General features: G+C 36.4%; 1 protein-coding gene across 13 annotated transcripts in view; it reads right to left on the reverse strand.

Moving 5' to 3' along the window:
• Nucleotides 1-23,485, reverse strand: part of KMT2C (lysine methyltransferase 2C) — a 357,676-nt gene that overhangs the window by 169,954 nt on the left and 164,237 nt on the right. For all 13 annotated transcript variants that reach the window (XM_071215365.1, XM_058298034.2, XM_071215363.1 and 10 more), the window contains exons 4-6: nucleotides 17,863-18,063; nucleotides 14,720-14,868; nucleotides 13,542-13,651 (exon numbers count right to left, since the gene is read on the reverse strand). In XM_071215365.1, coding sequence (XP_071071466.1) covers nucleotides 13,542-13,651; nucleotides 14,720-14,868; nucleotides 17,863-18,063 — 460 coding nt within the window. The remainder of the gene's footprint in view (nucleotides 1-13,541; nucleotides 13,652-14,719; nucleotides 14,869-17,862; nucleotides 18,064-23,485) is intronic.

The raw sequence follows: 23,485 nt of genomic DNA on the forward strand, positions 1-23,485 counted from the left end.
TTCCATATGGAAAGCCCTGGGTTTGATTCCTAGTACCTTCTAAAGAGAAAACAAGCAGACACAGAGTGCACAGCAAATAGACATAGAAAAGCAGACAGCAACCATAAACAATGGGGGTTGGGGAGATAAATAAAATAAATCTTTAAAAAAAGGCCCCTTAACAAAGTCTAATATAATCAAAGGGTCCCACACCCACAGGAATGGATTAGTTTAAGAAAATGAACTTTTCTGGGATTAACAAAAAACTGTCACATACTATTTTCCCCATCTCCCATCCACAGAGAACTAAGCTTGAGGCAGAGACAAAAGGCTGGAAACACTTAGGGCTGGGTCCAGGCCTGACCCAGGAGAAGATGCAGGCGTGAGCCAGGGACTTAAGGACAAGAGGGGTCTACACTCACCATGTTTCACATGCTGAGCACCGCTAACTGGTTAGCCCCTATCCTCCCCATGCCCCTGTCTTGTCTTCAAGCCATTCCCATAGGGCCAGAGGCCATTCTCACTCCAGCGGATGCTTCAGGGGGCCTAAGCCCGGCACTAAGGGCACAGCCTGCTGGGAGCAATGCCGCAGGCATGTCAAAAAGCACCCGGAGGGAAGTGGATTTGGCTCAACTGATAGAGCATCACCTACCATATGGGAGGTCCAGAGTTCAAACCCAGGGCCTCCTGATCCACATGATGAGTTGGCCCACATGCAGTGCTGATGCGCACAAGGAATGCACCCTGCATGGAGAGCTGCCCTATGTGAAAAAAGCACAGCCTGCCCAGGAGTGGCACTGCACACACAGAGAGCTGACACAGCAAGATGATGCAACAAAGACAGACACAGATTCCCAGTGCTGCTGACAAGAATGAAAGCGGACACAGAAGAACACACAGCGAATGGATACAGAGAGAAGACAATGGGGGGGGGGGGGGAGAAGAGAGGGAAATAAATAAATCTTTTTAATAAATTAACATTTTTTTAAAAAGGCATCCAAAGGGGGGTGGATGTGGCTCAAGCAGTTGAGCACCTGCTTCCCACATGGGAAGTCCCGGGTTCAGTTCCCAGTCTTCCTAACAACAAAAAAACAAACAACAAGCAAATGCAAAAACCAACTCAGGGGAGCAGGGCCACTCCAGGTGTGTGTGTTGGGGGGGGGGAGGTCACAAAGTCAGTATCCTCTGTTCCAGTGGGAACAGACCGGTGGCAGGCCCAATCTAGCTCAGGTACGTCCCCTAGACAGCAGATACTTAATAATACCCATCTTTGAAAATGTCGTTTTACACAGAGCTACTTCCAAATACTGGTATCAGTCCATAAGTACATAAAACAAAGCATCTTCATCTTTAGAAGACATTAACAGAATTCTATTAGATTCTTCTTTGGGTCTTTCCCTTTAGCATGTCAATGCACCATAGAATGATCACTTTCAATTAAAGGATAAGCTAAAGCTCCTCAATTCCACAGTTAAATGTATTTTGAAATATTGATATTTTCTCTGTGCTGTTTCAAAGGTCAAAAAAACCCCACCACCATTGCCTGAACTGTAGTTTGAACTCAAAAAATATTTCTGCAGCAAAATTAGGTAGGAATAGAGATCTTTTTGTTGTAACTTTGATAGCATAAAAAGTGTTTAACTGGCATTACTTATTATTCAAGCAACGTCATTTGTAGAAATAACTTTACCACAGTGTACATTTCATATATAAGCATTACTTTGCCTTGTCATTATAAGTTGAATTAATACCTAATATCAAGTCTGCAGCAAAAGCTAACTTCTAAAGCTGTTAAAATTCTGACTTATTCAATTTAAAGGCTGATGGCAACTCTTCTCATTAGAAAAATTTTCATCTTGGCCCTAAACTCAAAAAACTACAGTGAAACTTTACCACTGACAAGTCATCAAACTTCTATGTGGTACAGCAAGTCATGATATTCAGCTTCTATTTCTGAACAAAATTCATGGTACTAAAAAGTAGATGAAGTTCACTGATGACCCTGGTTCAAAACTACATGATAGATTTAAATACTTTCCACAGAAGTATCTGCTGATGAATCATACAACGAATAACCACAGATTTTAAACACCTTACATTTTAACAAGTTTCATATATTTGTCCAACTAAGCCTTTTTTATTTCATTCATATTTTTACCACGATCAACTTTAACACCTCTTTGCAAGTTCCGCTTCAGGTTGTACTGAATTAGTATTTTCTCAACTTCTTTGAAAACATCCTAGCCTGTAGATGTTTCATGCAAACTACTCATAGAGACTTATTCTTCAGTCACTTCAAACTTAGGATTGACTTCTGGAATAAAAAACAACTCAGCAATGCTGGTAAAATTTATTAACTCATTAAGAGCCCAGGAAAACCACTAGAAACTGCATGCCTTTTGTTGCTCCCAATATCCTTAACTTTTTGAAAAACTATTCTTGCTGAAAGGCTAATAGCCCTCAACAAGTGTATTTTCTTCATAGTTCTTCCACTGGTTATAATCAAACATGATTTAATTAACTCACCATTAATAAATGGCTTTCCTTGCTTGGCTAACACATGAGGCAATAAGAAATTTATTTTAGGTACAGTCTCATTTTAATTTTTTTTTTTGAGAAGAAATTCTGCTGTGATATTGCATTTTAATTTATTGTCTTATCTGACCATTACTTTCCTGTGATGTGGAAATACTGTGGTGAGTGCTCAGTCTGGTAATGTTGACGGCATGTTATTATTTTTTTAGCACAGCAATAATGTCACTACCTAATATACATAATGCTTTGACAGTTAATTAAAAGGTAACAAAACACTTGACTCTGCTATGCCTTAAAAGCGCTACATTTTAAGTCCATTTTTCTCTTTTCTTATTGTTTTAACATGATAGGGATACACTGGTAATGAATATGAATAAATAAAATATTGGGGCAACACATATGCACTCAAACACTATTGAGTTATAATTGTGTCACCGTGATTTACAGTATGCTAAGCAGTAATGTGAGTGGTAAGAGCACCATATGAGGTCTCTGAGGCAACAGCATTACTCTGCCATCTTAGCAAAAAAGAAGCTAAAAATCTGCAAATAAAAGGGTATAGATGTGTTCCATTAAAACTTTATTTATGCAAACTAAATGAAAATCTATAGTATTTAATGGCCCCTAAATTATGTTTTTGTCTTTCCACCTCTCTGGACAGCCAGAAACTCTTCTCACTTTCTCAGCTCCTTAGCTAGTCAGTTCAAGCACAATCTTTCTCTCTAGGCTCTCATCTCCTAAGTCCCCACCAAGTACTGCTAGTTCTTTGATGTCGTCAAAGATATTTTTGAGAAAAATGTTTTATCCAGCTTATCTAATTATTTTTAGTGGGAGGGTTTGCATAATATAAGTATCTATTACCAAATAATCAAGATTAATTATAAAGCTATAGTAATGATGACACTGTGGTACTGTCATTGGGATACATAAATACATAAATGGACTGAAATAGCCTAGAAAAAAATCCACACATACATTGACAATCTCCTAAATGACAAAGGTTATACTTCAAATGAGTGGATGAAAGAAAAGACATTTCAACAGATGGTATAGTAATGACAACTCTCCTTATGATAAACTGAGACTGAAACAATACATAAAAATTATATATTAATTTTATGTAATCATGTAATAAGTTACATAAATAATTAAAAAGAAGTACTTTAGGTAAATAAAAAGATTAAACATCTGTAGCAGGCAGAATTAAACTATTCCCTTGGTAATATTCAAATTATCCAAATTTCCAAGATTTTGGCAGCACCAAATTAAAAGAGAAACCCCATTACTTTTCCTGGAAGCAGAGATTCATAGTTTGGCATAGTCTTCCATCTAGCAAAATATAAATGTTTCCCCTGGAAAAATGAAAAATAATCTGAGGGAAATTCCAGAAAAGCTAAACTGCTTGATAATTAATGCCATTAAACAAACTGAGATTATATTAAATATATTAATTTTAAAATAAGACTATCATTATCCATTAAACCAGGATTTCTCAATATCAGCCATACAACACTGTGAGCTGGAGAATTCTTAGTTGTGGGAGGCTGTCTTGTACATTGCATGATGTTCAGCAGCCTCAATCACCTAGTACTCCTCTCCAAGTTCTGACAACCAAAAATATCTCTAGAAATTGCCAAATGTCCCCTGGGGAACAAAACTACCCCACCCCCACTCCCACTGGAAACCACTACATTGAGCAAACTTAGAAACTGAACTAGTATCAGGAAGTAGTTATATAACAGGTTTGTACTAAAACCTGTATCATAATTGTCAAAATGGAAGTAGGCACAAGGAATAACGGGAGTTAAGGGAAGAAAGAAATGGAGAGTGTACCTTAGACAGGCTTCACAAAGGTATCAGAAACTCAGCAAAAATTAAATGCATACATATTTGCCTAATAGTTCTCTCACTTAATTCTTATATTTTAAAAAAGAATAACATGGAGGACAACCAGCAAGATGGTGGTGGAGTAAGGTGCTCCAAGAGTCAGCTCCTACTACAGAGCAGTTAGTAAACACCCAGAGCTATCTGAAGCACCTGTTTGGGGGCTCCAGGAGACCAGAGAGCATCCTGCAACATCCTTGAAGGATTGGAAAGAGGAGATTGCCTACCCACAGAGAAGATTCATGAGTAGATTGCTCCATGCCATGGAGGCAGGTGCCTATCCTCCACTGGAGGCACAAGCCACCTCGGGAGCTGTTCCGCAGCTGGACTTGAAAGCTCCACTTCCCAAAAACAGGGTAGGAAGAGACAGTTGGGCACCAACTTCAGCTACTGATTAGTAAATTCACAGGGCTAAAGTATAATCCTGGGAAAAGCTGAAGTTTGAACCTGTCCAAGTCAGAAAGAAGACACTAGCTGCCATCTTAGCCCTGCGCCTGGCACAAGGGGAAGTGGGGCAGACTGAAAATCTCAGTATTGGTAGGGACCAGCTTCTTACCATCCAGGTCAGATTACAGGTAAGCACCAAGCAGCAGGGAGGAAGATGGGGGTACCTGCATCAGCCTCACCAGGAAATTCCAGCCAAGCCAGAGTGGTCTGTGATTATCCTACTTCGGCAGCACATGCCGCCCCACGAGCTATTCTATGGATGGAATTTGTAGCTCCATTTCCCAAAAACGGGAGGAAGAGATGGTTGGCCACCGATTTCAGCCACTGGTAAGTAAATCTGGCTGCCTAATGTATAATCTTAAGAACAGCTAAGGTTTGAACCTGTCCAGGTAAGAAGCTACTATTGTGACTCTGCCCCCAGCATGAGGGGAATGCTGGTTGACTGAAAATCACAGTGATGGTAGGAACTGGTCTCTTTCACCCAGACTGGCCTGCAGCCCTAGCCTTGGCTTCAGCCCCAACCTCTGGCAGGGAGGAGGCTGGCAGGCCCTGCACCAGCCTATCCAGGTAACTGCAGGTACATTTGGCTGCACAGACTGAATAATCAGAAGCCTACTGGGTCAACTATGGGCATCTTGGGCACACAATGCATAGGTTGCTGGACACATCTGCAGCTCCATCCCCACCGCAAGCAAGGGAAAAAGGGGCATGATGCTTCATCAGTGTCTCTAGGCAACTACAGTCTTGACCTACAAGACATGGACTATGCCACACAGTTGTGACTCTGGCCCTACCCTGAGGAAATGAAAAAGCTGGGAGAAGCTTTAACGGTCCCTGGGGCAATGAGGGCAGCTTGAACCTCCACAGCTTATAGCACCAACTACATCCTTGCTCCTACTATACAAACAGTAATGAAGAAAGGAAAGGAAGCCCTAAACTAAAGAGAAAAACTACATCCAGAATAAAAACTTTAGTAAGCCAGATGACAAGACATCAACCAAAAATTATAAATCACACCAAGATATGTGAAAATATGGCTCAGTTAAAGTAACAAGATAAGCCTCCAGATGACATAAAGGTTTGAGACAACTAATCAAGATATTCAAACAATTCTCCTTAATAAATTCAATGAGATGGCTAAAGAGATTAAGGATATTAAGACGACACTGGATAAGCACAAAGAAAAACTTGACGGCATACACAGAAAAACAGATCTTATGAGAATGAAAGGCTAACAAATGAAAATTTAAAAACATTGGAATCAATAATAACAGATTTAAAGAGGCAGAGACAGGATTGGTGAGCTTGAAGAAATGGCCTCTGAAAGTAAACATACAACAAAACAGATGAAGAATGGAAAAAATTGAACAAGGCCTCAGGCAACTAAATGACAGCAAAAGACATGCAAACATACATGTCATGGGTGTCCCAGAAGGAGAAGTGAAGGGAAAAGTAGCGCAAGGAATATCTGAAGAAATAATGGTAAAATTTCCCAACCCTATTTAAAGACATAGATATTCATGTCCAAGAAGCACAACGTATTCCCATCCAAAAAAAATCCAAATGGACCAACTCCAGGACACATACAAACCAGATGTCAAATGCTAAAGACAGAGAGAATTCTGAGAAAAGCAGTGCATAATATATAAGGGATGCCCAGTAAGATTAAGTGCTGATTTCTTACCAGAAACCATGGAGGAAAGAAGCCAGTGGTATGATATATTTAAGATACGAGGAAAAAAACTACCAGCCAAGAATCTTATATCCAGCAAGACTGTCTTTCAAAAATGAGGGAGAATTTAGAATATTCACAGTAACTGACAAATTTCTAACCAAGAGACCAGATTTTCAAGAAATACTAAAAGGTGTGCTAGAGCCTGAAAAGAAAAGACAGGAAGTGAGAGGCCTGGAAGAGAAACTAGAAATGAAGATGATATTAATAAAAGTAACTAAAAGTGTCAGAAGAGTGGTGAAAATAAAATGTGACATATAAAACTCCAACAGTCAGGAATAAACTTAACCAACAATGAAAGCACTTGTATTCAGAAAACTGCAACTCAATGCTAAAAGAAATCAAAAATGGCCTAAATAACTGGAAGAACATTTTGTGCTCACGGACTGCAAGACTAAATATCATTAAGATGTCAATCTACTCAAATGGATGTACAGATTCAGTGCAATCCCAATAAAAATTTCACCGGCATTTTTAAGAAAAATTGAGGACACAATTATCAAATTTATTTGGAAGGGTAAGGGGTCCTGAATAGCCAGAAACATCTTGAATAGTAAAAGTGAACTCTCATCTCCACACTTCAAATCATATTACTCAGCTACAGTGGTAAAAAAGCATGGTACTGGCACAAAGACAGACATATAGACAATGGATCCAAACTGATGGTTCAGAAACAGATCCTCATATATATATGGTCAAGTGATTTTTGACTAGCCTGTCAAACCCACACAGCTCAAGAACAACAGTCCATTCAACAAATGGTGCTGAAAGAACATAGCCAAAAGAAGGAAAGAGGACCCCTATCTCACACCTTATCCAAAAAGTAACTCAAAATGGATTAAAAAGTTGTCCTGGGTGATGCTGCAGGGACAGTTACCAGACATTGTATGTCCTTCCCATGGCCCACTGGGTAGAACGTGGAAGAGTGTGGGCTATGATGTGGACCACTGACCATGACGGGCAGCGGTGCTCAGAGATGTATTCACCAAATGCAATGAATGTCTCATGATGATGGAGGAGATTGTGGCTATGGGGGAGGAGTGGGGTGAGGGGGGTGGGGGGTATATGGGGTCCTCATATTTTTTTAATGTAATATTAAAAAAATAAAGACAAAAAAAAAAGTTAAAAATAAAAGCAATATAACCATAAAGCTTCTAAACGAAATTTAGGAAAATATCTCCAAGACCTGGTGGAAGGTAATGGATTCTTAAAGGAGATGAGAGGAGGACAGAGATGGACTACTGATGTTTAATGTATGTAGACGCTTTAATTAGCTTTACTGTAAAAGTGTGGAAATGTATAAAGTGGATGGTAACACAAAGTGCATAACAGCTAGTTTATAAATGGGGATGTGGCTGAAAATGGTAGCCTAGGTATGTAAATGCCAACTGACAGAATGCTAGAGAATAATCTAGGAACTCAACAGCACAGTAAACCCAGAGGTGTACAAGAACTGTGGCTGATGGTACAGATGTCAAGAGTGTCCATTGTGAACAAGAACAAATGTACATCACTATTGCAGGGTGTGGAAATGTGTAGAAGCACGGGAAAAATAAACCAGAGTGACCTATTTACTGTGATTAGCAGTATTAATATAATATTCTTGCATCTAAGCCAAAGATGTACTGTGTTGATAATGGGGCAGTATGGAAAATGTGTGCCAAATGTACACTATCGACATGGTAAAAATCAGATGATATTACCTTATATAATACCAAATGTTCTACCACAAATGTTCCACCACAGTGTGATTTGTTGATAGAGGGGTGTTGTTTGGGAATTCTGCACACGTGCATGACTGTTTAATAAGTTTACAACTCTGTCATAAAAAATATATTTAAAAAGTAGTAATAGGGTGGGTTGGGGGGGAAATACACCAAATGTAAGATAAGGACCATAATTAGTAGTAAGATTTTGACAATATTCTTTCATAAGTGTTTTTAAGATTTATTTATTTATTTCTCCCCCCTCCCTTCATTGCCTGCTCTGTGTCTATTCGCTGTGTGTTCTGTGTCTGTTTAGGCCGCTCCAGGAACCAATCCCGGGACCGTCCAGAGTGGGAGAGAGGTGACCATTCTCTTGCGCCACCTCAGCTCCCTGGTCTGCTGTGTCTCTTACTGTTTCTTGTTTCTCCTCTGTGTCTCTTTTCGTTGCGTCATCTTGCTGTGCCAACTCTCCATGTGAGCCAGGACTCCTGTGTGGGCCAGTACTCCGCGTGGGCCGGCTTGCCACACAGGCCAGTCTGCCTTCACCAGGAGGCCCTGGGCATCAAACCCTGGATTTCCTCTATGGTAGACAGAAGCAAAATTGCTTGAGCTACATCCTCTTCCCTGTTCTTCCATAATTTTTAACAAACATCTCATGACAATGCAAGGTGTTGGTAGAGGGCTGATGTATGGGACCCCTCTATGATGTTATGCATTTTTGCTTTGTAAGTATTTTATGTATGAATGATAAACTTCAATAAATTTTTAAAAATGAAGAAATGAATTTTTTTGTTAAAGTGAGTAACATGGGAGCAGATGTGGCTCAAGGGATTGAATACCTGATTCCCACTGGGAGGTCTGAGTGCCTCCTGGAAAAAACAAAAATAAACAACAAACAAAACAAACAAAAAGACCAACTCAGGAAAGTCAGTGTGGCACCGGCTTTCCACATTCAAGGTCCCAGGTTCAATCCCCAGCCCCTGGAAGACCACCACCTGATATATTGTCTTCATTTTAAAACCCTGTATCATAGACTAGAAATCAAATCAGAAAAATAGTATTTGAGAGCAAGTAAATTATCAACCTTATGTGGATCTATCCTAAATAATAGATCGCACACATATATCACAGACATCATAAATATAAAATTAACTATAATAACAGGAAGAAGAAACATTTCAAATAAAGATTAGCATACATTCATACTATTTGGAGTGATGGAAAAATTCTGGTAATGGATAATGTGATAGTAGCACAACATTGTAAATGTAATTAGTACTGCTGAATTGCTGTATACTTGAAAGTAGTTAAAATGGGAAACTTTATGTTGTTTATGTTACCAAAATAAAAAAATTTAAAATAATTTTTAAAATAAGCTAAAATGGGGAAGCAGATGTGGCTCAAACAGTTGGATGCCTGCCTACCACAGGGGAGGTCCCAGGTTCAACTCCTGGTGCCTCCTAAAGAAGATGAGCAAAACAACAAGCTGGCACGATGGGCTAGCGTGGGGAGCTGACACACAATGATGCAACATGATGACACTATGAAGAGACACAAGGAGGGAACACAATGAGAGCTACAACAAGCAGGCATGGAGGTGGCTCAAGCCATTGGGTGTCTCCCTCCCACACAGGAGGTCACAGGTTTGATTCCCAGTGCCTCCAAAAAAAAAGAAGACAAGCAAACAAGGAACAGACAGAGCAGACAGCAAGTAAAATCAATGTGAAGGAATGGGTGGAGAAGGAAGAAAGGAAGAAAGGAGGGAGGGAGGGAGAAAGGGAGGATGGAAGGAAAGAATGAAGAAAATAAATCTTTTTTTAAAAAAAGCAAAAATGCACATGCATGTACACACACACACACACTCAGTCTAAAAAACTGCCCTACCAGATTTCAACAATGGACATTTATAGCCATTACATTTTCTTTCAGAAAGGGATGTAAAAACATTTTTCCTATCTCTAAGAACATTTATAGCCATTACTTTATGTAATTATACATAATATTATATATTTAGTAATTATACAATGAATTAGATGATCTTTCAGGGTAAGAGTTTGCCCAAATTTAGTATCACACAATTCTAACTTAGAAATTTCCAAATTCCAAATGAAACACCTATCCAAAAACTTTTAGCCTCATTTATATCTGATTTCCTCTATTCATATACTTTTCTATTATCCAGATAGAATGATATTCAAGCTAGTAGACTACATATAACATGGATGCTATAATTTTCCCAGATTAAAAAAAATATATTTTTTCTATTTAACCCCTTCAAGCTCAGGCACTCAATTTTGTCCTTCATTGGCAAATTCCATTCATATGTATATCTGTCTGTGCCAGGTTCTTATTTAGGCAAAAGAGATAAAATGATAAAACAACATAACTCATGCCCTCATGTGCTCACAGCCTTAAGAGGACAGACCAATAATAGGAAAAAAAACTCATACAAACAAATGTAAATTTACAAACTTGGTAAAGGAGAGATACATACTTCAATGAGAATGTATAATATTCATGTTTATAAGAGATAAGTAGCCCCTATTAAAAGATATACACAAATAAAAAGGTGAGAGACTACTGCAACTCCTCCATCTGTGCTTTGCATCTTATTATCTACCCCAGTCTTAGAAATTTTAGTTGTCTCTTATAAATTCAACCTGTTCCTCTCATCTTTTAAACATATTTAAAATATATCTTCAATTAAAAAAATTAAAAAGTGATTGAAAGTCCTTATTTTAATATCTGATTTTAATGGCTGTTACAGGTTTTTTAAAAATCCTAACAAAAATCTGAAGATCTAAACAGAAGTATTACATCATTGTCTCTGCTTATAAGATCATTACTACATCCATTTCTCAATAATCTCAACCAAAATTATCCAAATTTTCTTACCAAATTTTCATCTTTCCTAATCAAAAAGTATTGAATTTTTATATCTTTAAAAAATGAGTTCAAAATATAACAAAAAGCTTCAGAATATTTCACACAGATAAAAAGAAATTCTATGTCCAAGATTTTTGGGTGACAGATACAAGAATTTTTGATATACTTTCATTTCTCATGGCAAAAAATATATTAAAAAAAACAACCTATAAAAACCTGTTTTCAAAATGCTTTACCTCCAGCACACATTTAGAAAACCAATTAACTTTCTCATTATTCAAATGTCACCTTCATCTTAAAGAGACATACTACATATTTATTTCCTTTGAAAATAAGACTAGGTATCATAATATATTCAGCTACATGTTATCAAAGGTCAAACTTAAACATCTGGCTTTCAGTAAAATAAAAATGTGTTCACTTTTACATACTTCACTTCTATTGTGATACCAAATTTTTCATTGTCACCCCCTATCACTTAAGTAAAATTGTAAAGATTAACTCTATTTTAGAGGGGTTTTTTTTTTGACAATATAAACTTACAAGCTTATTCAAGAATAATCAAGAAATTATGAAATTAAACAACAATGGGGAGATTTGTACTATTACATATTAAAATATAATTAAACATTATGGTACTGGCAGAGGAATAATCATAAAAATCAGTGTATCAATTAAAGAATAAAGGCTCAGAGCCAAATATGGTTTCTAAAATAAAATTAACCACACTGATGACCTCTAGAAATACCTTGGGCTCTTCAGACTTCTTTGCTACATATTAAAGATACCATGAAAAATCTTTATTTCTATTATTTTAGTCTATAAATATTTACTGAGGAATGACTAAAACAGAAGAAAATCCTTGGCCAAATGGCACTAGTATTCTAGTGAGGGAAGATAAACAATAAGCAAGTTTATTAAGTAAATACATACTGTTAGATGGTTTTAAGTACAGAGGGGAAAAAAATAAAGCAGGGATATTATAGAAGAAGTGGAAGCATTTGAAATTTTACATAGGAAGCACATCAAGGGTCTCACCAATAGGGTGACCTAAAGGAAATGAGGAACCAAGCCATAGAGATACCTAAGAGCAGTATATATCAGAGTGGGAACAGCAACTCCAGAGGTCCTGAGGAGAAGATTTATCTCATATATTTGAGCAAGGCCGAGGAGGCCAGCATGGCTAAAGGAAGCAAATACAGGGAAGAATTACAGGAAATGATGTCTGAGATGTAGTCATGGGAAGTACTGAAGATGATGTAGAGCCTTGTAGGTGATAGTAAGGGTCTGTGGGTTTTTGTCCCTGAATGAGATGGGAAAGTCACTAGAGAGTTATGAGTAGAAAAGTGATGTGAATTGACTTACACTATTAATCCATTTATTCATATCTATTTATTTAGATCACTATAGGCTCACTGGCATTTATTTATTCTGTAGATTAAAATCCAACACAATCACTTGCTGTTGTTGCTGTTGCTCAAATTGGTCCAGCTTTGGCTCTTCAGGTTGGCTTCTGTGTTTCAATAAACCCCTATCTTTTTAAAATACTTCCTTACTTTCTAGCACCACAAGATGATTCAGGATCATCTTACAGTCATCAGGTTTCCAACTTGTACTCTGGTTTATGGTATGCCAATCCCTAGAGCAGCATGAACCAATTCCTATAATAAATCTTTTAATATTTACATATGCATATCCTGTCAGTTCTGTTTCTCTGGAGAACCCTGAATAATACAGGTAGCAAAGTAATTTCACATACAGGTTTTTTTGCCCTTATAAATGTGAGAAAATTGTTGCATTAATATCTTGCTCACATCAAAATTACATGAAAATCACAGCAAAAGCTTTAAAATATGGGAGACTATGTGCATGTTATTACTTTGGGATAATGCCAAAAAGGTGAACCAAACTACCAACTTGAATGAAACATTTTAATCAATTTAAAATAACAAATGGAGCAAGTCCACATTATGGACTAAATACCAGTCAAATCATGTCTCCCATTTTAAATCTTCATCAAATCATTTTGTCTTAAAGAGTAACGACATGGATGTAAAAGTATAATTAGCAATTACCATTTCTAAAATTTTTAATTTGATTTAAATGTAAAATATTTATTTCAAAGTTTTAAGTTCATTGCACAACTTATATTTCAATCTAATGATTGGCAGAAACTACTCTGATATAAATTAATAATACTCTATTTTGAGAGTTTTGAAATAATAGTACATACCATTTAATAGTTTTTATTTTACTATTTAAATTTACATATAGTAAAATCATTAAATAAATAATTCTTACAAGTGAATCTTTATGTCAACTAAAGTAAATGCTATAAAACTGTGGTTTAGATATTGGTTTCTTCTACTTACTTCTGTGCTCCCTGAGACAACAGCTTTGTCCACATTCTCTAATAATGGTTCCTCCATCTGGCATACTCCCAGTGACCACTCCACGCAACGGTGATGAGCCCAACAAATGCCTAAAATGATAAAAGTAAAAGAAGTAAATGAAAACACATTAAGACATATTAAAGCTAAAAACTAAAGCCATAAACCCCCCAAAATCAATTCCAACGTATAAATGCATAATAGCATCCTATACTTGTAATACCATTAAACTAGCTGTTCTCGAATTGTGATCCGGTCCCAGGACTGGCAACATCAGTATCTTCTGGGAACTTGTTAGAAATTCAAAATCTCAGGTCCAAATCAAGAACTACTGAATCAAAACTCTTGCAGTAGAAACTAGCAAACTGTAAGCCCTCCAGATAATTTCAATGCATGCAAAAGTTTGAGACTACCGCATTAGAGAATGAGTTATTATGGAAGAGCAAAATTTCCACATAACTGAACCTCATTTCTTCAACAAACAATAATTTTTAGTCATTTTATTAAAATATTACTTTATTATATTTTATATCTTTACATAAAATATTCAGGGCATTATTTGATAATCTGTTGATGACAAAGGGAACATATAACAAATATACTATACATACACTCCCTCTGCATTATGCAACAAGAGCATACATTAATCATTAATAGCATTACATTCTTTAACTTCTACAACATACAGCACTTAAACCACTTTCAATTAATCTGCAGTTCAACTGTGGAACAAAATTTACTTAAAAACCCAATAGCACCATATCATGACAGGATACTTAGGCTCTAAGATCTATTATTCTTTACCCCTACCTTAAACAGACCCAGACTGCCATTTTCCCCAAGTTCTCACATAGCCCTTTAAAATTTCCTCTTCCCCCAATTGTCAGCTCTCCATGGTACTGCTGTCTACACAGCTAATAAATGAAGGTATTTATAAAAGCATCCAGCCCCATATTGGCACTAGGCAGATACCAAATAAATTAAATGAGGCAAACATAATTAAGCTATTTTACCTAATCAGGCACTCTCAATACTTTCTGTAATGTGATCGAAATTATTTCTAAAAAAAGACATTTACTAAAAAGTAAGTTGAGATCTCACTAAAATTATAAAATGCTTACAGAATCAAGAGGGAATTATCATTAAAAACCTGCATATACCTGTAGGATCAAATAAGGTTTGAACATCAATGGCATCTGGAAGGCCAACCAGACTGAGTTCATCCCATAATTTACCAGCCTGATCATCTGAAGCAGTTTGGGTGCTTACACTTACACATGACACTAGATTCTGCTGAGGAGATCGTTCTCTGAAAATAAAACAAAACAGAATAAAATAAAACAGATGGAAAATTACGTAGAAATCTGTTTTGTTTTATTAAAGTTAAACACAATGCACTACCACATCAATTTTAATTCATTAGTCGTAAACTGACATAGAACAATGTTTAGAATTCATGTTTTCATAGTATAATATAAAAATGAGATACTATATTGTATTATATAAGCAACAACTAGAAAAAAAGAAAGTCTACAAACCCAAAAGGAAATGTTAAAAATTACAGTTGCAGATTTACTTTGCAATTCTCCAATACATTTTTTTTTAATGACACTCTCATTCTAGTCAGGAATTGAATTTAATCACGTATTATAAATACTACCTCCAGGCTTACTTAAATGCTCACAAAACATGATTAAATCAGAAATTTTTAATGTGCTTTACATTAATTGAAGACTGCCAAAAAAATCTGGCAGTTAATTTTATGTAAAGAAAGGCTACTACCCAGGGGAAATGAAAACCCACGACAAAGTGTGAAGAAGGACACAGTGGGATTGGAGCATGTGAGCTGTAGCTTTCTTATGGTCCCTTCAACAAATTTCAATAGCTGGTCTGTGGCAAGATGTTGCAAGTACTCTCAATCAAGCCTTTACCTCACAATCAGAAATAAAATCCAAAAACAAAATAGCAACTAATGGCATGGGGAATAAGGAGAAGAGAATATGACAGCAAAAACTATAGCATAAAAATGGATGTTGAATAAGGTATACGACACATGGGAGATTCTGAGTTAAGGCCCTAAAACAAGGTATTATTTGAGATCATTAAGAAAACAAAGACCACTATTGTGTTTAACATTAAATAAGGGAAATTAGGTGACTGTCTCTAAAACTTTAATCTTCTCCTGATATCATAGTATTTAACCTGACCATTATTCTGGATTAAATCACTATTGAATATAGATCATAACTCACTGCACTTCTGTATGCTGGATATTTATCATGATTCCTATTAAGAGAAAATCAGCACAATGACCAGGGTACTAAACTTTTTTATACCTGGAATCATTGAAAGAAAAAAAGTATTAACATATTTCAATAAGTACATTTAAATATCAAACCATATAAAATTAACCAGTAATTTTTATGTTCAGCATTAGAAATGCATAAAAGACTCACTTTTTAAAAAAGGCTTAGCATGCTAGGCTAACTTTTAATTCTCATTTTTCTAAATGCCCACAGTAAAATGAGAAGAAAATCTTTCCTATAAAAATAATCTCAATTCCTACAAATACACTCTTCATTACCAATCATTCTTATTTTATTGGGAAGGGGGGAAAAGACTAAACAGTTCAACTGTAAAGGTTAACGTAATGTTTAATATATTTTCTTTGCACCAGGATTTGATAGAGTGTGGGTGAGGGTGTGGGTTGGGAGTGTAAAAATCAATGGAATGACTAACCAGTCTTTTACCAACCAGTTCCTAACTGATCAAATTTAACCTCTGGTAAGTTTTAAGACTGGTTCATAGGTACACACCATGTAATTAAGATGCCAATGTCAATCCTAAGGATGACAGCAGCCCAGCTTAGGAAACAACATCAACAGAAGTCAGCTGAAATACATACACCCAAAATTTTAAGTTATACTATAAAAGGAGAGAGTAAAACAACTTGATGATATATTTTTATATTCAGTCCAACTAAGAGGAAAAAAGTATTGCAAAAATATCCTTTCCAAATTGAAAAACAAAAAAAATTAGCACATATTCTGTAAATATTTTAAATTACCAACCTAAAGTAGCATCTGCCTCTAAATATTTAAAATTTTATAAATGTGCTTCATTACTAAGGCCCAATAACTAACTTGTTGTCATTACTTAATGACTTGATAAACAATAAGAAAATAAAAAAAACTCTCATTAAACCAAGGACATTTTTACATAATTATCTTAGCCCATATAAATGTTGGTTAAAAACAAACTGAGCTTATAAAAGAAAAAGTAAATGAAGTATTTACCAGAATAGGTTTTTATGTAATTGTCATTAATCAAGGTAGAACAAGAGAATGTAAGATAAGAATGTCCAGTTCATTAATTTAGTAATTGCTGGTGGACATTATAACTGTGCTGTACTTTTAGTATATTTTACTAAATGTGAACACTCAATTGGTAACAAAAATGTATATGATCTATCTATGGCCTTTAAAACAGCAAGACTCTCGGAATACAATACTTTTAAGCCTCCTAAAAATGTTCCACCTTAATTCTTAAAAAGACGTCTTTCTCGTTATTGTTTCATTTCCTACTTCAGGTCTTCAAGGCATTGGCAGCACTCCAAAATAAGGAGCCAATCACATGAGTACAATACAACAATGCTTCATAGTATATAAATTTGGATATAAGCCAGATAACCACTTGAATGATTACATCACCACCCTCAAGAGACAGAACTGGTTAGCCTTCCAAGCTAAATTAATTTTTACACTTTCTCATAGACTCCAGAAATGTCTACTCCATCAGCCAGCAATGCAAAGTTCATGTATCTAGATGGCCCTTAAACAAAACTGTAAGCAATATTAAAAAAGAATGTGCCCATGAATATATATACACACAGATAGTTAAATGTGTTATATATATATACACAAATATCTTAGGAAATTCTTTTATCATTTAAAAAAAAAAAGCATCCTCTTTAACTTCTTTAATCCATGTTACCTTCTTTCTATTAATGGATAAATTCCATGAACTCCCTGTCAGTGTATGTTATGTTCTTTAACTTTTTCTTCCAGAAGTTATACTTTTTTCTCATTTTGATAATATACAATTGAGAAAAAGTTATTTTAAAAAAGAAATTTTGAAAAAAAAAAGGAGTATTTATAGGGTTAATGCTGAGTCATAAAGCATCCTATGCATGTTAAAAAAATTAAAACTTAACATATCATTTATATATTTATCAATACTGTAATGAAAATAAATTAGATATAGTCTTATTTCCTTGCAACAATTTAAATTCAAAATGGCTTACTTTCTCTGTCCTCTTGGTTTTCGTGGTGCTGAGGTTTGTATTTTCTCATAGGTTCCATTGCTGTTGTCATCAATGTCCTTCTTGTTAGAAGACTGGTTTTTCCATGGCAAGATAAACTCAGGTGTTACTCTGAATTGTTTTAAGTCTCCTTGTCCTAAGGAACTTTTTTCACCACAGTAACAAAAAGCACAGAGCTGTTCACTGGTAAAAAAATGAAAAGTGAGGAAGACAGAAAAAGAGAAAAGTAACTTTATTCAACTACTTGAAGTAGCAAGTACAGATACACAGTCTTTAAAAACATTTGAGTATAAAAATAAATATTATGTTGTTAGTGCAAGTTAAACTTTTCATTATATTTTCTACAGTTTTTTCAGTGATTATACAATAAGAACAATTAAGTTTAATAATTATACATTTGCAATTCTACTTTTCCACAGTACGAATTTTTAAAGCAGTAAATTTATCAAATGATAGAAATCTAATTCATATTTAGAAAAGCAACTTTTTTAAAAATCTGACTGAAAAAAATCAAAGTATTAAAAATCTCTGAAGAAAGTAAAGCTAAGGTATAGGAATTGGATAGGGTATAATGATGCCCCCACCCCAAACTCCGTAACGGCTCTGTAAAACACGTTGGGGCACAGTTTTATTTAACAACTGGATGGAAAGTTCTTTATGCATAAACATATATACATGGAGAAATACACTTTTAAGTGGTTGTTAGGTGTTTGGGAGGGAGAAAGCAATGAACAGGCAGTTAAGGGTGGTGACATTATTCTATAGGATGTGGTAATGGTGAATACATGACATTAAACATTTATAAAAACCCTCTAGGAACTGTATAACATGAACAGTGAACTCTACTGTAAATTAGGTCTTTAGTTAATAATTATATATCAATACTGGTTCATCAATTGTAACAATGGTGCCACATTTTTAAAAAATAGGGAAAACTGGGATCCAGCAGGGGATTCTCTGTACTACCTGTCCAATTTTCCTGTAAATATAAAACTTCTAAAAAATACGGTCTATTAACTAAAAAAAAAGAAACCAGGTAAAAAGTAAAAGGACAAAAATATATACATTTATGGAAAACACACTTAATAAGGGACCAGGGAAAAGAACAAAATTAAGGGGACCTATCTCCTAGGTTATATTTTCTCTTCACAATATATTTATTGTTGTTGTACCCAAATCTTTCTTCTCAAGCATTAACATTTCCACCATTACCTCTGTAGTATCTACCCCATGAACTTTATGTAACACCTTGCCATTAACAGGTGACAGAAATAATTTGTAGTCTTTTTAAAAATTTATTTTTTATTTATTTTTAATGTTACATTAAAAAAATATGAGGTCCCCATATACCCTCCCATCCCCCTCACCCCACTCTTCCCATAACAACAACCTCCTCCATCATCATGGGACATTCATTGCACTTAATGAATACATCTCTGAGCACTGCTGCACCACATGGTCAATGGTCCACATTACAGTTTACACTCTCCCCCAGTCCAACCAGTGGGCCATGGGAGGACATTCAACGTCCAGTAACTGTCCCTGCAGTACCACCCAGGACACCTCCAAGTCCTGAAAATGCCCCCACATCACATCTCTTCTTCCCATTCCCACCCTCAGCAGCTACCATGTCCACTTTCTCCATCTCAGTGTTACATTTACTTCCACTACTAATCACATTCGTTCTAGAATAGAGTATCATAAGTCCACTCTAATCCATACTCTATTCCTCCATTCTGTGGACTCCGGGATGGCTATGTCCACTCCACCCCTCTATCGAGAGGGTGCCTCAACTCCACTTGGACAATGGATGCAATTCTCCTGTTTGCAGTTGTAGGCACTCTTGGCTTCCTGGTGTGGTGGTTGGCCTTCTTCACCTCCCTGTTAGCTGGCTGGGGTAAGTCCAATAAACCAGAGGGGAGGAGCTGCAAGTCTGTTGAGGCTCAAGGCCTGGCTATCACAAGGACAGTCCAGAGATTCAGGTCCCCAAGTATACACAAAACCCCAGAGCCAACCACAGGTCCGGCAAAAGTGACAGGAGAGGCTTGTGAACAAAGATCACATCTGAGTCCAACTCCATCACACCCAGGACCACAAACTCCAAAGTAAGGCCAACTGACATGGCACTGAAGTCCATCTGCCATGACCAAAGAAACTGTGGGTAATCTGTAGTCTTTTGAGGTGACTTTTTATTAACTTCCAAAGTAAAAAGTATATATTGGGCCTCTCATCTGATTATGTTTTACATAATTATGCAAGTCACCTTTTTAAGTTTTTCTAATAAATTACCCATTTCAATCCCATGATAAACTATGTTGCCCGCTGGTACTGAGTCACACATAAACATACAAACACTCAAAAAATAAAATCTAGTTTCAGAGAAATAAAGTGAAAATTCAAAAAAATCCAATTCTCTTTTCACCAAACTACCACCACTATCACTTGTCAGTAACTAACTATACTTTCATATGCAATTTTTCTGAGCTACTGAATTTTTATTTGTTTTAGAACACCCCAATTTCAGTTCATTTCTTCTATGGGAAACACTACCTATAAGGAGCAACAAATTGACATAGTCTTATCAACAACACTAATTACAAAAAGAAAATGGAACAGTATTTTTAAAGTATAGACAAAAAAGATCTTAAACCTTTAATTTTATATCTGAAGCTATCATCCAAATGGGAAAGTATAAGAAAATTATTCTCAGGCTTACAAGTCCTCAGAAATTTTACCATACAACAAGCAACACAACGAAAATATTTTTACGGAAGTACTTAAATTATTAGAGAAGAACTAGGAATTGCTGTAAGAGAAGCAAGGAAAAAAAAGTTGCTAAAATATCTTAGAGTATAAGCACTTACCTGGGAAAAAAGACCACTGGACATCAAACAAGGAGGTCAGTGAAAATTTTTAACAAATTGCTAAAGGACAAGTTTGAAATAGTGTGAGAACATCTAGGAAGCAAAGATACATGGAGATTTCTGACTCAGTTATACTGGCTCCTCTCCATAGACTTCACCAGAAAAAAACTCAGTTATGGTGCAAGCCGAAGGGAGCAACAGTGATGTGGAAAGCCCCACTCAGAATGTTCCCCCCTTTTTCACCTAGGGAAAAGAAAGCCTTAGGCTTGTAGAAGAAGGATAGCAAAAATTTTTATCTTATGTTGATGAAGACTCACTATATTTGGGGAGACTGAAACAGGAAGAGGGGACACTTTAACCCGGATGTCCTGGATCAAAATCATTTCAGGTTTCTTACACGTGGGGCAATAACGGCAGGATCATTAAATAAAACACCAAACACCACAACCTAGGAACATAGTGCCTACCCAAGACTAAAGTTGAATCCGAACAAGAAATGCCCTGCCAACCCTTCCACCTCACTCTTCACTCAAGGCTGAATAACAAGAAACAGAAGTGAAAAAAAAAAAGAAAGAAAGAAAAACAGAAGTTAACTGTTGGGAGACAGGTTAAAGAGCGGAGAGGGGCACTCTCTGAAGATGCAGGTAAAAAGGGAAGACCTAAGGCTTAGCAGATGTTGAGAAAAACAAGCCCAACCCTAAACACAAGTGACATTAAGATGAATTAGAAGTCTGATACACTGAGAGCAACCATAGCAACAACAAAACCCAAATAACGCTTAGCCCCTGACTATTTTAATTCAACCCATCTATACTAAAGGCCTAGAAAGGACAAGGCATGCCCATTTCCAGACATAAAATCTATGCATCTCAGTCTTACACAAGATTTTAGCTTTCAACAACAATTTAAAAAATTATAGGCATGTAGATATATGGAAAATCCTAAAAAATCTGAGAATTCAACAGACAAATGTCTGTTCTAAGTAACTCATGGGTTAAAGAATAAATCACAAGAAACATCAGATAATAATTTGAATTAAGTGAAAAGTAAAAAAAAAACTTTGTGGGATTCAGCTATAGCAGTGCTTAGTGGAAAATTTATAAGAGCTTATGTGAGAAAAGAAGAATGGTCTCAAATCAATTATCTAAGTTTCCATGATTAGAAAAAAGAAAAAAAAAACAAATTAAACCTGAAACAAACAAAAAGAAGGAAATAATGAAGATAAATCAATGCAACTGAGAACAGAGAGAAGAAAAAAACAGAAAAATCAATGTAACCAAAAGATGTTCAGAAAAAAAAAATCAATACAATTAATAAATATCTACTTGAACTGAAACCCCCCCCCGCCTCCCCCCCAAAAAATTACAAATCTCATGAAATAAAGAGGTGGAATAACTACAGTCCCTAAAGACACTGAAAAGATAATAAGGGAATGAGGAGAGGAAGCAGGCCGAGGTATGGTTAACCTCTGTGGCCAGCCCAGGGCAGCTGTAAGGTGCCACAGCTGCCCGGGAGGGGTGGCGGGAATGGGTGACTACGCCCTCCACCTGGTACCTGGTACGGGTGACTCCGCCCTCACATTGCCCCCAGCTACGCCCCCTCGCCGGCCCACCTCTGCCCCGTCTCCACCCACTAGTCTGCAGGGCTGCATCTCCTGGCCATATAAGGGTATTCTGCCCGTGCTCACCAATCCGCTCTCACCCCATGCTAGCCCCACCCCCGTTCCCTCGGGCTTATATTGTCAAGCACTTCCTCATTAAATCAGACCTGCGCCATCAGCCTCGTCTCAGTGTGGGTTCTTCCCCTCGTCGTTACTTGCCTGCGGCCCCTCTGCGGACTCCTCACCCAGCGAGCCGCAACCTCAAGGGAATACTATGGACTTTATGGCAATAAGTTCAACAACTTAGAAGAAACATACATTTTCCTCAATGGCACCAACTGCTGACACTCAGAAAGAAAGAAATAACTTGAATAAGTTTGTTTATTGAATAAATTGCATTTTTACTCAAAAAACAATGAGAGGCATGACTCATCCCATACCATAACCACAATCCATGTCTTAGATAGTGTACTGTTTTTCTTTCCTTATTTCTTAATAAACTCTTAAAAAAACTTTGTGAACATATTAAAATATTTCAAAAATAGGCTCCACATAAGGCCACAAAGAAAGGCCTGGAATATTCCAAATGACCAATATCATATACACAATATTTCCTGACAATAATATAGTAAATCTAGAAATGTGTAACTTAAAAGTTTCTGGAAAATATATTATTAAATAACGCAGGTTAAAGTGGATATCACAGCATCTGGAACTGAATTATATGAAAACACTAAACATAAATATTTGTGGAATGCAACTAAAGCTGCAAATGAAATGAGAACTTAATAGATTTACATAAATTATTAGTAAGGAAAAAAAAAAGACCAAGAAAAAAAAAGGTAAATGAGCCAACTCAGCATATAAATGTACTACCCTCTCCCAACCAGTGTGGGACATGACTCCCAGGGATAAGCCTCCTTGGCACCAAGGAATTATTACCAAACACCAACGAGTGATACACTTGGAAAAAGACCTTGACTAAAAAGGGGAGGTATTAAATATAAATGAGTTTGTTTTAGGAGGTACTGGGGATTGGATCCAGGACCTCATACAAGGGAAGCAGGTGCTCAAGAACCAAGCTATATCCGCTCCCATACAAATGAGTTTTTATGGGAGGTGAGTTGGGAGGTCATTCCAG

The sequence above is a fragment of the Dasypus novemcinctus genome, chromosome 5 (genome assembly GCF_030445035.2).
Source record: "Dasypus novemcinctus isolate mDasNov1 chromosome 5, mDasNov1.1.hap2, whole genome shotgun sequence".
Lineage (NCBI taxonomy): Eukaryota > Metazoa > Chordata > Mammalia > Cingulata > Dasypodidae > Dasypus > Dasypus novemcinctus.